We start from the raw sequence: 16,998 nt of genomic DNA on the forward strand, positions 1-16,998 counted from the left end.
CATTCCCGTGGAAGCCAAGGGTGACTATTCACAGCGGTCACTTGAGTCCTATCTATCTCCATGATGTGCCAGCTCATTTAGCTTCCGGATCAAAAAGAATTCTTTAGAGGCTGATCTGTGAGTTGCTGAGGCAGCTAATTTAAAATGCAGTGTGCTTCCTTCTCCTAGAATACACACGAGCCATCTGCTCTTTCTGGTTTATACCTGGATGGCATAACCCAGTGACATCTTGGTAAAATTTAAAGAATTGGCTACCATCTCCCAAAACTTGGTGTTAAACTTCCTGTAACTGGAATGTGCGGTCAGGAAGGCTCCACCAACCAAGGGCTCTTACGTGACGAGGCCCAGGGCATATTCTGTGGAAAGCATGGCTCTTTCTCACGGCTGGGGTCCTTCATCCCTCATGGCCTTTAGGGGAAAGCATGGCTCTTAACTTTCTCTAAACTCTTCTTAAACTTATTTCAAAAAGTTGGCATGTCTATATTTTGAATTACAAGCACGCCAAACTTGTAGCAATGTGCATTACTATTTCTTTGCGTTTCTCCTAAATTGACCCTTTTCCATTTCCAAGGGCGGGTTACCCCTTCCCTGCTAAGCATCCAGTTGCCCTGCGGTTCTGGTTTGGAGCTGCAGGACGCCCAGGCCCTCACCTACTGCAGGGAAGGCGCCGTGGAGGCAGGAAGACGGGCCTTGGCGCTGCACTCTGACCTGGAGCCTGACTCTGCCCCTCTGACCCACGGGCCGCACCCACTAGCAAGGCCACTGCGCCCCTCGTGGGTGGCACAGGGTATAGATCTGTGTGTCTTTGGAGCTTGTCAGCCTTGGTGCTGTTGGGGGACAGAGGCCCATCTTGGATTGCCACAGAGGAAACACGGCAAGGACACGCGTGAGAGTGGTCTGTGACGTGCCGTGAACGTCAGCCCATGTAGGCATCACCAGCTGCGTGCTACTGGCCTAGATGTGCGCTTCCCTGGCCCTCACATTCTTAACCTTTAACCCCGAAGCGCCATGGTATTTTCCCTGTCGAGGTCATCATAGATTCAATGATTCATTCCGCCAGGGTAGAATAGGGGCTCTCTAAGCACTGGCTGCTAGTATTTTGGCATCTCTTTTTTCTCCAGTGTCTTTAATGGCAGTCAACAACCGTCACTTGTAAACTATGACGTACTGAGAACTAAGAGCCCGTATGAACCTGCGTACCTTGAAGAACGTGTGCCTGTGTGTACTATTTGTCTCTAGGCGGGAAAGGAGTCAGCTGTCTGACATTGCCTGTCGTGTGCTTGGTACTCTCTGCCCTTGGATAAGCTGCCTCCCCACACTGCAATCCAGCACCAGTGCCGACAAGACGCATTGTTGTTTTCTATTTTAGGGTTTGTATCTCCTCCTCTTCTTCTCAGCTCTAAATTTCCTTCAGCTCTTTTCCCTGGCAGTAAATCTGCTTCCAGCAAAATGTGTTATTTGTAGGTTTAAGGCATATGCTTGATGGCTTTCAAAATATTTTTGAAACCAGCTTAGTGTAGGAGAACTTACAGTGCCGAAGGTTACTCATTTACATATTCTTTATAAAATCTCAAGGAAAAAAATAACTAAATTAGCATGGCGACATTGAGGGGAAGTCTGTGTACACCTCAGAAAGGAGGTGAGCTGCTGTGACACTACCATTGGCTCTCCGGTCACGCTCGGGAAGAGACCTCGCTGGTCTGCAGAGGTGGAGTAAAGGGAGGTGCCAGAGCTGTAAGACTGACAGTCCTGCATCAATGGGTCTATGAAAGTCCCCTTGGGTTCTGGATTCATCTTGGTATTCAGAGTTTCAAACATGCTTTTGGATGCAAGTCCGTGCAGCTCTCTCTCCTGGCTCCAGCAGTAGGGCCCCTAGGTGTGTGCAAGGTCATATCTCAGGGTAAACAACAGCAGCACCAGCTAATCCTAGCTGCTATTGGCCGTTGCACCCAGAGAGGCCCAGGCAGGTGAACTTAGCAGTGACCCTGGAAGGCGTCCTCTCTAAGCTCAGGTTCAGTGCCACTGGAAGCAGCTGCGGCCTGGAGAGCTGTGTCTGCAGTCAGCTCACTTTGTCAGTGGGTGCTGCTGCTTCTCTCTGTGTCAGCAATGCCTGGAGAATGCCGGGCACGTCTCCACATGGGGAGAAAGCAGGTGTTCGTGCTGGTGCTGTGGACCATTACAGTTGCCAAGCCCAGAAAATGAGGCGAGGCGTGGGGGACGGAAGTGAGCACTGGGGTCACAGCCAGCCCGAAGTGCAGAAGGAAGACCTTGGAGGCCAATCTCGGCTTCACACAGGGTTTGAAAGCTGCTGGAGCTGGGATAGCTTCAGTCTTGTGAAAATGGTTTGCCTAGGGCCGTGCAGCAGGTTCTCCCTGAGTATAGGCAGCTGACATTCACCCCCCATGGTCCCCACGGGTCCCTCTAAGAAAGACTGTGCAGAGGACACTACAGCTAGGTCAATGGTCACCACGCCCAGCCTCATGGGAAGCAGATCACTTTTGGGGGACAGAGGAGAAGCTAGATGCTGGGGTAACACACTCTCTCTCTCTCTCTCTCTAATATATGTATAATCTCAGCCTCAGCAAAAAGCTTGGACCCTCTCTCTAGAACAGTCCACTTCTGTGAATATACATAGCTTTGCCATAAGCTGGCACAAGGATACAGTTTTTCTAGATTCTTGAACTTGCATTAAAGGAAAACTATATTTAAAGTATATTTGAGGAGTAAGGAAATCGAGATTCTTAATTCAACAGAGTACTTTGCCACTTTCCATTTGTTTTAGTGGGCCAGGGTGGTTTCTGCCTACCCCACCGCTCCACTCCACGGGTGGGAGAGATCTACCGGGCCTGTGGAACCTTCCTTCAGAGTGTTATTTCACACTTCTCACTCCTCTCGGAGGTGTCAAGTGTGGGGCTGAATCTTTTATGTAGAAGGTGCTTTATTTAAAGGTTTGTAAATAGTTCAGAAAGATTCTTTTTCAGGCTAAGGCACCTTGCCCTATTTTCTAAGAGTTTATGATGACAGGGACTGGGCTGAGACTACTTTTATTTAGAGATCTGGTTCTACTATTAAGCGCCAATGCCACTTAGGAAGAAATCAATTTAACATGCGAAGGAAGAAACCCTGAAGATAGATATGATTCAAAAATATGCCGGCAAAAGTGAAGGACCTAATCATCCGATTTTGCACCTGTGCACTTCTCCAAGTAACCAAGTACGGGTTATTTTTAATTTGAGTATCTCGGTTTCTCTGGCAAAGTAGAAAGCATTGCTCCCTGATGTGTCCCTGCTGCCCCTGACCAGCGGTGGACTGCATGCGCTCAAGGCCCTGCTCCAGCTCTGCTGACCCGGTCTGAAGCTGCCTGCTCTAACAGCAGCAGAGGTATCGAGGACACTTACTTGGGAACTTGTGTTCCTGGCTGAGAGCCAGCAAACGCTTCAGTTCTGTAGGGAGAAACAGAAGACATCAGACCATAAACGACTAAAACAAACGTCACCCGGGAAGGACTGAGAAATGAAGGCGACATTCGGTGGGCGGACGAACTGATTTTAAACTCACCGTCCTCGTCGATGACGTAGCTTGATGCTATCCCATCGGTGTCCGTTACGTCGCAGGAGTAGATGCCCAGGTCATCTGTCCCCAGGTCTTTAAAGGTCATTTTTGTCCTTGGGAACAAAACGTTTCTCTTAATAAAAGTTGTGCAGGTCTGCAGGCCTGTGGTTCACCCTGTCTCTAGGGAGCAGCTTGCCCCTGGTGTCTCAGGTTAAAAGTCATTTTGCTAGGAAGACCTTTTGTGCTCTCCCAGGGGCTGCCGGTTAGGGGGCTGGGGCTGGTACCACTGTTATATCCCCAGGTTTATACACCCTTGACAGCTGCACATTGTGCACAGAGCTATTTTGCAGATTAGTCCTTGCTGGGAGCCTAAATTTTTCTCCCACAGACCGGAACATGCTGTGGGTAACTCTGGGTGCCTTTCCTGTGTCATAGCCTGTGCTTCCCTTTTCTGAATTTCTGTCACCACACTGGTACCATCTCCCTGTATCATCACAGTGTCTTCAGAGACAGGATCTGTTTTCTGTTGTGTGCCCAGCACCCAGCACCCTGTCTGGCAAACCCTGTGTGGAATGAATATATGGACAGGTCTGCCGTCCAGTTCAGTCCAGCTGTATCACACTAGCCAACGTCTAACATCAACTAAATGCTTAAGTGTTAAATGCAAAAAAGTAGGGAAAAAAATCTATCATTTGATTTTCTTTTCTTTGACCAAAAAGTTCTACTGCAAAACCTTTGGAAGGTATTTTAGAGGAGTTGTTACTGTTAAGGTTTGTACTGTCCATTTAAGGTGCTGGTGACGTCATCCTCTTATCCCAGGTAGTCTAAGCAGAAGGCCGGGAGCTCACTGCCCGCCCCTGCAGTACACAGGAAGCCCGGGGCTGTGCCGGGGACCCTCCTTACTTGTTGCCTTTGCTTTCGACTTCTACCCGTGGGGAGTCCTCAGTGCGCACGTAGTCTTTGGACCAGGTGAACTCTGAATTTGGAGTCATCTGATCACATTCGAAGTTCAATGAAATGATCCCGTCGTCATCCACGCTTACAACGACCTCCTTGGTTCCTAGAAGGTGGGAGGGAAGACACTGATGCCGTGGAATCTCTCATCTGAGATCTTTAGCCTCAGAGCAAGGCCCTGAGCCTGGGCCAGGGAGAAGCTGCTTATGGTGGACAGTGCTTTCCCCTCTAAAATTCAGCTTTTCTGCAGTAGCGTGGAATCTGGCAAATGTGTGTATCTCCTGTGTAGGTGCAATAGATACGACTGCCATCCCTGTGTGTCCACAACTGACAGTGAAGCTATAGAAGTGGACTGAATGTAATAAGGGGTCCAGGCAGCCTTGGGGACAGGAGAATCCCCATCAGCCCTGAATTACTGACTTTCGCTTCAATAAAACCCAGGTCCAATCAGTCATGAGGAGAAGATAGAAAGAGACCATCAAACCAAGAGGAGTCAGACACATTCATGTAATCCCAGCACTCGGGAGGCTGAAGCAGGAGAATTGCTATGAATTTGAGGCCAGCCTGAGCTACATAATGAGTTCAAGGCCAGCCTGAACTATACATCGAGATCTTGTCTCAAAACAACAAACAAACAAGAATCAAGAGGAAATTGAAGGGGATAAACAGAGACTGTAAGAATTGCCTCCGCTCACATGACCAGAGTCTGTGAGTCATTTCAGAATGGAGAAATATCCCAGAACTTGTTCTACTGATGATAAAATCATAAATCAACTGAAAGAGACTCATCTAGGTTAGAATGCTCAAAGCAAGGAAAAACTGTTATTGAACTATGTGGAACTTCGAATGGAAATGAGTTTCTAGAGGTCTAGTTTGTTTCAAGAAGGTAAGTTTTTGAATTTTAAAGCAATTCAGTTAATGTTTTGATGCTTGCATCCAATACAGCAACTCAAAGAGAGTTTGTACAGCAGAGGAAACAATCACATCTATGCCTAGAGCCGGCTTGAAAGCAGCAAAATGTTCCACTTGGATTTACCCCCAGTCAGGAGTTAGCTTAAACTTGGTTTGTTTCTGTTACTGTATTTCTGGGAAAGTTAGATTTAGCCTCCGAAAGGTATAGCTTTATTTTCCCTGAGGTACTAAATATCTTCCGAAAGCAGTTTCCCAAAGGAGTTATGTTTTCTCTCTACCTTGCATCGTAACGGTCCAACATCCTGGCCTATTGTTGTTCAATGACATTTGTCAGGGGGAAAGAAAACATCAAAGTCCTTCCAGGGGAGGCCTGGAGAAACCGTGGGACCACAAGTGTCATGAGAATTTGGTTCCCAAGCCTCATAGCTGGCCTATCTTGTGTTCCTATTTTTGCAGTGTGAGCTTCAATCAGAAATCTCCAAAAAGTGATTTTAGCAGAGGGAAAGCTTAGAGTACACTAACTCTAGGAGGTTAAAAAGTTCTTTAGTTGTTTTTTTGAGACAGCATCTTGCTATGCAGTTCAGGCTGACCTTGAAACTGCTATGTAGCTTGGGTAGACCATCAACTTTCAGGAATCTTCCTGCCTCAGCCTTCTGAGTGATGAGATTACAGGCATGAGCTGCCCCCAGCTTCAAATTCCTTTTATTTTTTAAACAAAGGATTATTTTCATATTTAGCTACATAGGTAACCTGAAATAATGATCAGTTAAAGTCTTAATTGTTCTTTAGATGAAACATTCACTGTTTATTCCTTGTAAAGACTGTGTCTACTCTGCTGGAAATTGCAGACTATATTTTATCTCCAGTGTTAATAACATGAGAGCAGTCCTCACACTCCACTGTTGAAAACAACTGTTCAACAGCGCTTTTATTAAAACTTAAGACTGACTGTGAAGAGTGCTGAGGCCTGGCATTATACCCAGTTTGCGTGGCTGAGCCACTGAGAGGACTCGGCTTGGACATCTTGTTTGTGTCTCTGCTTACAGTAAAGGAGACAGAAGTGAGGGGTGTGGACAACCTTTGTTTTCTGTATAACGTCTGTTTTGGAAGTGTGGCTGATGCTCATGTTAATCACCGCCTTACCTGTGACCCTTTGGAAGAAGGAAATGACTCATCTCTACACTTCCTGCTTACAGTATTAAAGGCGTGATGGAGGCTACAGCAGGAAAGTCTTGCCTAGGTGGATTCTTCTAAAGTGAGAGAGTTGACTTTCCTGGAAACACAGGAGCCACAAGAACTGGCAGAATTGAGATAGTTCCTTTAGTTTTGCATTTCTCCCAATTCTTCAGGCAACTTGCGTACCGTTAACACCTCACCAATCTTAATCCTTGTCCCAGACTGAGAAGTAGACGACACACCCTGAAACCTGGGGCCGACGTGGGGAAGGCTGCGTGCTAGAACCCCAGGGGGCCCACTCAGACCTCTCTGAGATGCTTGATAGTGTCCTCCATGCAGTAAACTGAGGAAACAGAAAGCAGGAGTGCCCATCCCTGTGGACACTGACAGTAGGAAAATGACTGCAAAAGAGGAGGCGTGGAACCAAAGGGCAGGCACAAAGGCACTGTCCAGTGTGGGGACAGATAGGGCCTCACCCCTTCCTGACATCAGCCCATCGCAAACTACACCGCAAGTAAGGTCAGCCCAAAGTAAAGGGTTTGAAATACTTATGGGCCCAGCTGGATAACAGGTCAGAAACCAAATGTTTCATTTCACTGTTAATTACAACTAAAGGTCTCTATTAAATATTTGACAGCTGCAGTCATCAAAAAAATAATAAATAAAAAATAAAAAAGGTCGCTGCTCATGGCTGTGAGCCACACAGGAGCAGGACCATGAGATCCAGAGCCCTGTATCCCCCAAGACTGCAAAGCACTGCGTGAGATGCATAATCTATTTCAAGGGAATTTCATCCAGAAGTCTTAACGCTTTGCATGATGAATGCTTTAGCAGTAAACCCTCAGGGAAACAGAAATTTTGGTGTGAAAACACATAGTCTGTTCAGGTTTCAGAGTGGACAACTTTGGTTCCAAACTCAGGCAGCCTGTTCCCACCTCAAGCGCCTGAGTCACTGAGATAAGAGGAGAGAGGAGAGAGAGGAGCACAGTGACCTGCGAGATGGGTTTTACACAGTTACTAGTGATCTTCTGTGAAAATGAAGTGAAATAAACAATGCCATTTGTTTAAAAGGTATTATTAAATAAAAAACACTATGTTTAGGTCTCCAGCTACACATGTGCCTCCGCTCAGTCTGTAAGCCTCGCCTTTCTCATGAGGCTCAGTTTTGACATAAGAAATGCGGTTGTGTATACCATCAGAAAATGATGTGGGAACTTTTAGAAATCTTGGATTAAACTTTGTAATGAATAAAGCAGGTAGATGTGAGCCACCTCAATCCATCAGACGGAGCCCAGGCGGCCCTGTGTTGCAGGTGAGGCTTGCTGGCTGACCTGGCACGTGGGCCAGGTCATAACCTGTGCTGGATGTTTCTTTCCCAGCTCGTCCTTCCTGACTAGGGCCTGTCTCACAAGCCACTGAGGATTAAAGGCACACATGGAGGCTACCAAACAGAGCCACACTCAACGGCTGAAAGGGGTTCCTTCCTCTGTGACACACTGGGGACCAGCCTAGCACTCAGCAAACATCCACGGAGACACAGCCACTGTTCTAAGCAGCCCGGAAAGTAATGCATATTTCTCAAGCCCACTTGCAGACTGGAATTACCCACGGAGTTGCACAAACACACAGGCTGTGTCCAGGCTTAGCCCTGGACGTTAAGATTTCTCTGGCCTGGAGCAAGGCCTGGATCCAGTACTGTCAAAGTCCTGGCCCGCTTCTGAAGTACAGCGAGGTGGAGAGCTTCTGTTCTAGTGGGTGAAAGAGCTAACTGAGTCAGAGATGTCTAGGGCCTGGCTGCCCACTGCAGAATCCCCTGGGCACACACATCTTGCCAGTTTCAGACACTAGGGCTGCAAGGTGCCTTTGGTGACAAGCGGGTCACCTCAACCCCAACTCATTTCTGCTTTTGGTAGTGCCTGCTCCTCATCTGCTTGTTCTTGATGACCCAATCCTCATTTTGTGTAACTGATTCCTTCTGCAGACCCTGCCCAGTGCCCAGCTTCTCCTGCTCACTGCCCTGTTTTCTGGTAAGAATGCCCGCAACCCTCACTGGCCGCTGGCTGCCCACATCATCTCCTCTGTCTCCATCTGATCCCGCTCACCTGGCCTCCTGTCCCGCCTCGGCTGAGGGAATCAGCCACAGATGCTGTTTTTAAAATATCAAATACCAGGAAAAGAATTTTTTTTAGGTACCAACAAATCCACACTAACCATGTTTAGCCTATTCCTTAGCTAAAGGATTCCACAGGAAAGCATGGCATAATCTGTGAGTATCCAGAGCCCGTCACCAGCCCAGTTAGACTCGGTGGCAGTGGCTGGGCTATGGACAGCTGCTTGCCTATTTTTTGACTTTAAAAGGAGACCAGTGAGCCTACCAAAGCCCTGGATTAGGCTAAGGTTTCTCTAGAATTCAGTTTCACTTGAGCTATCTGTTAGATGAGTGGTTTGCTGTTACATGATAAGCTTTGTTTTCTACCTGAAATTTTAATAACCTGTCCCCAAAGAGGCTGTTTTTCTGAAATAGCCATCCAAGTCTCACATCCCAGATCTTGAAATGGGTATAACATGCCTTCCCTCTCCCTGCCCTGTCTCTTCTCACACAAAACAAGTGTGTGGGAAGTCACCAGGCCGGTATTTAATGAAATGAATGGGCCCAGGCAGCTTTAGATATTGCAGGTTTTTACGGGGGTCTGGGGTATGGCGCTGACTCTGGAGATCGCCTGCACTTTTGTAAGGCCACTTTTGTCAGTCTCGAGCCTATGAACCAGTTATAAAAGAAACCAAATGCAATTACTAAAGAAATAGGAAAGGGCACAGAGTTCCCCAGGACCTCAGCAGGGGCCCCATATCCCAGTTTAGGGCCTCTTTGGCTATGTGGATATTTTATAAATGTCATCACCCCATCACTCTGATGCTTCCACTGGGTGGCAAACCCCACGTGTGGACCAGTGCCACCTTACTCCCAGGCCCAGGCAGCACCTGGCATGCAGTAAGAGCTCCAGAAACACATGTTGCAACAGTGAAGGTGCCTCTTGCCCATGCAATGGGTTCAAATGTCACTGGAGCATCGGTGCTCCTACATGGGGAGCTCCTGCTCAGCCATGAGCCAGCGTCTCTTGCACAGGTTAACACGGAGCTAAGTGTGTGCATGGCCATAGCTGTTACTCCAGGAAGGGGACAGCCCCAAAATAACTTTGGGAGCTCAAGTCCCATCTGTGAAACTAAACTTTAATCCAGGTGGTTGCGAGGAGACTTTCTCTGGTGGCATGATTTCCCAAGGGCTGGCTTGGTTAGTGTCATGCCTGGCCATTGGCCATCCTAGGACTACGGTGAGAAAACAAGAAGCTGACCTGAGCTGTCTTTGGTCAATCCACTGGATGCTAGTGGCCCTGGGGTGCTCTGGTTTGCCTGTGACTAGTGTAAGGGGTCACCCCACAGTGGTGTGTTTTTATGAGGGTGGATACGTACCTGGGTCCCTGCACATGCCTCAATACCCACACAGCTGGCAGTGAAAGGGCCTGACTCCTATAGGAGCCTTTGATCTGGTGTATCTGTTCCTAGCGATTTTTCAATTCCTCCTGGGATTTTACGAAGGTTACAAATCTGCCTCCAACCCCCGCCACACTCATGTAAGGGTCACTTTTGTCTAAAACTAGTTGAAGAAAAGCTGAAGACAATTATGAAAAGGATAGGAAAAGGGGAGAGAGTGCCCCAAAGGGAGGACTTGAGCTTAGATTTTTCAAATGAAAGGTAGTAAAAATAGAGTTTCCAGATGTTCACTTTCTTTTCTCATCAAGAAAATAATTGCATTATGGATCTGCTCTGTTTATTTCAGTTCTGATGGTAGGGACGGCCTTGGACTAGAATGACTATGAACCGAGAAATCTCTGGTTAACGTTTTGACTCTGCTCTGTTTCCAGTGCTGTCTCTCACGTAACTGTAATGAACTGAGATATATAACTTTAAATCCTCTAGAGTGAGTGAAGAGAGCTATTATTCTGTAAGGCTCTGCAGCTCTGCAGGCAGTGCACACTCTCAGCTTTGTTCCCTGATGAAGGCGAGGCTGTGTTCTCTGCTCTCAGCTCTGTGGTCCATTCAGGCAGCACCCCTGTTAGCTTAACCCGGGGTCGGGGAACTATAGCCCGTGGGTGGGGTCTGTTCTATTGCCTTTTTTGGTCTGGCTCACAAACTAAGGCTGGTTTTTACATTTCTAAGCAGTTGAAAAAAAAATCAAAAGAAGATGAATATTTCAAGACTTGGTAAACTTAGGTAGAAATCAAACTTTACAGTGCATATAAAACACAGCATGTGGTATGTGCACCTAACACACATGATGAAGGTGAACTGGAACACAGTTGTGCCTGCCATTTATCTGTCATCTGTGGTCTCATTCATGCCATGGCTAAGCTGAGTAGTTGTGAACTGGACATGCTGCTCTAAATTCAGGAGCCTTTGCTATCTTCCCTTCAAAGAAGGTTTGCTACCCCTGCTTAGCTTCACAGTTACAGGCAGAGATGTCCTGCATTTCTTTAAACACGGTGCCTGCGAATTGGGTTACTCCAGCCTCCTCTGTGATTAGAAGATCTCAAGGGGTGTGACAGCCAGGACATAATAGGAACAACTTCCCAGGGGTGTATGCTTGGCAGAAATGGCTTAGGAAGCACAGTTTGACCCAGAATTTCCCTGCTTTTAGGTTTGAGCAAGAGTAGCCCTGATCACCTCACACCTGGCACATCCCTGTTCCAGGGGCCTGTAAAGCGGTAATCGCTTGTCATGTGCTAAGGTCACACTTATCAGTGACTTAGTGGGCATGAACTGGTGACTTTGACAACCAGGAAAAGCATAGAAAGATAGGGTAACTGTGCTTTCAGCATCTTACCTGGAGGAGATGCATCCTGCATGTGGGTGTATGTGTGTGTATCCACGGAGGGCTGAACCCAGGGCCTCATGCGTAGCAGGCAAGCACTGCACCCCTGAGCTGCATCCCCATCCTGAGCTGAATCTCTGGAAAGAGGTAAATGCCCACCTGGTCGGGTTTCTGCCACTACAGGGCCAGCGAGATCAGATGGCTTCCCGACGCCTGCCTGGTTGATGGCTCGGACCCGGAACACGTAGCTGACGCCCTCCTGGAGGCCTTGCACCTGGAAGAAGCAAGTACAGAAGCAATAGGTGTCTTAGGTCACTTCTGCAGAGGCGCTCATCCTATGTTGTAACAGTGGAGTACACGGCACTGAGGGAAAGGCTTCAGGCTGCCTTCCCTGCGGACCTAGGCAAGGCATTCCTAGACCTCTTCCAGCTCAGACATGCTGCTTTTCTAAGACTGCGGGGCGGCCTCTGATGTCAGAGTCAGAGACCATGCACACACACTGTAGAGGAGCCAGGTGCCTCCTCTTTGGACAAAATGCAAAGTGTTCGCAACAGCACACAGGCTGCCCGCCCCCCAAGCAGCCCTGACCCCTTTGAGATGATCCAAGAATTTCACACAAAATTCTTAGCAAGAGAGAACTAAAAGCCTGGGTCGCAGACATTACATTTGCTGAAATTCATGTTCAAAGCACTAGAGTAACAACAGAAATTCTTCCTATAAATTTCATGTTAATATTTCTTATCAAACATCAGTTAACCTCATTGTGAGTTTAAGTAATTTGTAAATAGTCATAGTCTACTGAAATTCTGAACCTTCGAGTTTTTACAAATTAAGAATATTTTTGCTGAGGACGTATGTCACAATTTTTTGTGGCTTTCTTTAGATTCAGTGCTGCATTTACAATCTATTTGCTGTTTGTTAGTCCCACTTCATAGCATTTTATGACTTTGTTTGGGTTCCTCACTGTCCCATTACTGTTATTTCAAGTACTAACATATGTTCATATTTTATCAAAAACTATCTTTTAATTTTAAAATGTGTGATTTGTAATAACTATTTTAAGAAGGAATTTATTACACAAAGTATAATTTTTCCCTGACTCTATGATGAAAATCGATACCACAAGTTGGATTTAAGTCAAACACTTGTTCAACTAAGCAAAGTGTTTGCGACTTTGCATTTAAACAAGTTGTACCTTAAACGGTTAAGTTTTTAATCCATTTATTCGTATTTGTATAGTATTGATGATGACAAAATCTCACTAGGTAGCTGTAGTTTTCACTGAATTAGGGATTTTAGAGATGAACATCAGTCTGTAAATAAACTGGCACTTAGGCACAGGCACGGGCACGGAATTTGAAATATTTAAAGTTCTGTGTTAAGAAATAAAGTTGGGAAGCTTCGGGGTGCTAAGAGGAGGAGCCACATTTCCTTGCTGTGATAAAAGTGCACATACAGGTGGCCAGGTGCAGGGCACGCCTACCCCTGCCCAGAGGTGAAGGGAGCAGGAAAGGAGGATGAGGGGTGCCATGTCCTGGGGTCGCGTGGCTGTGTGACCGGCTCAGCTACACAGGTGTCAGCAGGGCCCGGGACCAGGACCTGAGCAGCACCAGCAATACGCGGTGTGCCTGTGTCTCTCTTCTGACCTTGTGCTCCTTTCTCTGTGACTCAGCATTTGCTCGCCTCTCCCTCTGGTCCCTCACCCCTTCCATCTACTCCCTTCTGGCCACCCTGGCCACTGGGCTGTGATGACCAATGGAAAGAAAGCGAGGCAGCATGAACTAGGGTTCCACTGCAGTAAAGCGATGATGACTGCTGAGTGACTGGCCAGTGGTCACATTCCCGGAGCGTTTCCGAGGTTCTGCAGGGGATTTGTGGTCTTCAGGTGCTCCCCAACAGCAGGGATATGTGCGTGACACCAGTCAGAGTCAGCAACTGCAGTCCTGCCTGAGCTAGCGCCTGGCTCTGCACACCAGAGACAGCCTTGGCGAGGGCGAGGCGGAGGTCACCACCTAACGGGGCCCAGGACAGGAATCCCCGAGAGCTCAGGGAAAGCAGGTGGGTCAAGGACACTCCCAGGTGCCCACAGTGACAGTGGACTGTGTGACCATCATATGCTCAGCACCCCTGAGCAAAAGCCACCCTGAAAGCATTGGAGGTGGAGGAGAAGGTGGCTTTGGGGGGGGGGAAGAGGCAGTGACATCTGAGCTGGAAGGGGAAGCTGATGGGAGGAGGGAAAGGAGAGGGAGGAGGACCCGGCCAGTGTTTTTCAGAGCCAGGCAGGGAGCTCAGGTTAAACATCACTGCTGCTGCAGCATCAGGAAAAACCCCAGCCCAGACGCTGCTGCCTGGGATGGATCCCACCAGGAGCCCAGGGAGTGGAACAGGCCAAAGCACAGGCACTGTTTCTATCTTGTCAGGTGTTTGTTTTGAGATACAGAGCAGGGTGGCACCTGCTCTGTAGTCAGGCAGGCCTTGAACTCACTATGTAACCCAGGCTGGCCTTGAATTTTCAGAAATCTTCCTGCCTCAGCCTCTAGAGCACCAGGATTAAAGGTGTGCAGCCACCATACCTGGCCTGTCTTGCCAGTTCTAAAACCAGTATCAGTTTCCCTTTTAGATAGAACCAGAAAGCACACTGAGACCTACCTTCAGGTACGTGTGTTCAATGGCGGTCTCATTGAGTCCTCGCCACTGGTCCTCTTTAGCACTGGCCTCCTTCAGGTCCAGAAAGTAGCCAGTGACTGGAGTCCGCCCCGAGTAGAGAGGGGGCTTCCACTGCAGAACCAGGGAGTTCTTCCTGACCTCGCTGTACCTGAGACTGTGCGGTGGACCTGGGCAGGACAGCAGGAGGCAGCAGGAGAGGGCAGTGAGTGGAAAGGGAAGCCAGGGCCACAGGAAGGTCCCAGCGGGCTTTCCCTCCAGTGTTCCATGAAAAGGGGTGTCTGTGTGTCCCCACCACCATGTTGCCTCAGCTTCCCAAGTCCTGTCTCAGGGGCAGGTGGGGACGGGTGTGCCAGGCACCCACCGGGCCGGCTTGCAGCTTCCCAGGCTGGGCCTGGACCTGCATGGCGACCTCTTACCAACACAGGCAGCCTCCGACTCTGCTTCCCATTTTTGCTGCATGACAACTTAAAACCTCCCCTCCATCTCAAACCGTGGAAGAAAGCAACTCCCTTGGACCTGCGTCTGAGAACAGACGGCAGCAGCTCTTTCTGGGGAGACAGGGTGCCGCCCTCCACGCCACACATCCCAGGAATGGTAAAAGGTAAGAGTGACAGCGTATGGCTTGCAAACACTTTTCATCACAGTAAACGCCACAGCCCAAGGGTCCATGGGCCCTGGATCTCCGTGAAATAACACCACACTTTCCACTCCGTGATCCCATTTGTCCTTAAGAAACCAATAGAAAGCTCTCAGCAGGTGAGCAGCTTTCCCTCCAAAGGGGGCAAAACCGCACCCCCGCCTGCTCTGCATTCTCGGGCGTGTTGGGATGCCTGTGTGACTGTCATCCGCTCTGTGTGACCGCGTGACTGTCAGCTGCTCCTCAGGTGATATGCTCATTTTCTTCTTTCCTTTCTTCCTCCTCCACCTCGCCTTGTCCTCTTCCTTCTTCTCCCTCTTCTGCACCTGATTTCTACCCAACCAATCAAAGCCACCTGGGGTGACTCGAGGTGGCCTGAAAGCAACTCCTAACAGACTGAATCACTCTGTGATCTGGCCTTTTGCAATCCAAAGTTCAGTGTTGATTAGGTCATTTACTTTGGCTTGGTTTCAAATATGCATCACCTTTGTCTTCTGATGTCTTACATGGAAATGCATTTAATCTGAACAGGAAATGCCCTAGGACTACACCGGTGTGGTGTGTTCTGCCCGGCCGAGGGATTTCATGAGCATAATCTTGCGTCACACAGAGCCCCACGCAGACAGCACTGCCCCTTGGCCCGCAGGAAGGACTGGGTCCTGCCGTGCTCCAGCGTCTCCCTTGTTTCCAGTGCTAGCCGTGCCCCTTTGTGCCCTGCAGGGCACCATTTAACCTGAAGCTTGGCTTCCTCTGAGTTCAAGGAAAGGAGCGTGCACCGGCTGCTCGGTCTTGTGTGAGCTCCATGCAGCGCAGGGTGGGAGGCCAGGCTGGGTCAGAGGCGCCAGCTCTCGGGAGGACTCTGCTCCATTACACTCACTGCCACTTTCTGTAAACTGGACATATCGCTCTCTGTTGAGATCCTTTCCACAGCCTGCTCAGTTTCCTCACCTGGTCTCTCACAGCTCCCTTTACCCGGAAATGCCAAGCGTGTGAGCACAAAGCCACCTGTGTGCAGGCGGTGGCAAGGCCTTTCCCAGGGGTGCCCAGGCAGGAGGGGGGTGCCAGTCTCCCTGTGCCCTCGGCCTCTGTGTTTGTCCTAGGATGTTGTCAGTCACACTCAGCACACAGGTGGCCCAGATAGGTGCTCCCTGGGTGCAAGCAACATGCGGCTCCTCATGGGCCCAGGGCTTCTCCCAGAGGACAGGGTGGCACCAGGCAGGACTGTGTTCCCCAGGAGCTAAGGTGCCAACGGCAGGGCCACACCTGCCACTGTCAAACCCTGGTGGACAGCTGCACCTGTGTCACTCAGGATGCTCAGGCTACTTGAGTCTGTAAAGTCTGGTCCACTGGGAGAGAAGTCATCCAGCAGTCATGGGAGCACTGCTAGTTTGAATCTGAAGCAGCTTAGTAAATTTGTTCACACTCAACTTTTACATTTGTTTTATAGCTCTGTAACAACGTGAAGCCTAGAAAAGCTTTCTGCCTACTTCCCATTTTATTTCCTGCCCACCCAACCATCTTCCAGGAGGAACTCCAAAGGTGCGGAGATTTTTCTTGCAGAGCAGGGTTTAGGAAACATGGAGGGGGACGGGAAGCAGAGGCAGAGGGAGGTTAGAGGGAGCTGGGAATGTCAGAGAGACAGAAGTGCAGAGAGAGAGAGAGAGAGAGAGAGAGAGAGAGAGAGAGAGAGAGAGAGAGAGAATATGCCAGTGGAGAGAAGCCAGGCTTCAGGACTCAGGCGGCTGTGCCTCATCCCTCTGTGTAACATAACCAAGAGCTGGGAGGAGGAGGGGAAGCCCCAGGGCTGGTTTGGAGGAGGTGGTTTGGGGTGGACAGATGAGAGGCCCCACAGCAAGGGGAGAATGCGCCCAGGAATGCAGGACATGGGGAGAAATTCCGCCATGGGATGTGAACTGGATGCCCTTTGATGGCCCTTAAGAAGCAAAAGCAAAGAGTAGACTCCTTTCCAAAGCTCAATGAGCTCTCCAACCAGGTGTTTCTGCCAGCCCCAGCCCTGGCAGGGTCGGATCTCGAACTCTGGAATTTATTTGGAACACGACTGCAAGGGCTTAATTCGTAGCTTCCTATCGCTGTCCTTTAGAGCTATCACAAGAACATTCTAGGTGTGCAGTAAAGGACCGAGAGAATTCCTTTCTCTAAGTGGAGCCAGGAAGGGCTTCATTCCAGCTGCAAGGGTGGTGCTGTGGGAGCCCCCAGCCCAGCAGGCGGCCGC

The 16,998-nt window shown here is 49.0% G+C and overlaps 1 protein-coding gene across 2 annotated transcripts in view; it reads right to left on the bottom strand.

Annotated features, from left to right (window-relative positions):
• Myom1 (myomesin 1) overlaps nucleotides 1-16,998 on the bottom strand; it is a 114,184-nt gene that overhangs the window by 21,746 nt on the left and 75,440 nt on the right. For both annotated transcript variants that reach the window (XM_063231903.1, XM_013146700.2), the window contains 5 exons: nucleotides 14,111-14,295; nucleotides 11,621-11,735; nucleotides 4,456-4,612; nucleotides 3,559-3,665; nucleotides 3,399-3,443 (listed from right to left, as the gene is read on the bottom strand). In XM_063231903.1, coding sequence (XP_063087973.1) covers nucleotides 3,399-3,443; nucleotides 3,559-3,665; nucleotides 4,456-4,612; nucleotides 11,621-11,735; nucleotides 14,111-14,295 — 609 coding nt within the window. The remainder of the gene's footprint in view (nucleotides 1-3,398; nucleotides 3,444-3,558; nucleotides 3,666-4,455; nucleotides 4,613-11,620; nucleotides 11,736-14,110; nucleotides 14,296-16,998) is intronic.

Source organism: Cavia porcellus, unplaced genomic scaffold (genome assembly GCF_034190915.1).
Source record: "Cavia porcellus strain 051 isolate PalLab524CR breed Dunkin Hartley unplaced genomic scaffold, mCavPor4.1 scaffold_20, whole genome shotgun sequence".
NCBI lineage: Eukaryota > Metazoa > Chordata > Mammalia > Rodentia > Caviidae > Cavia > Cavia porcellus.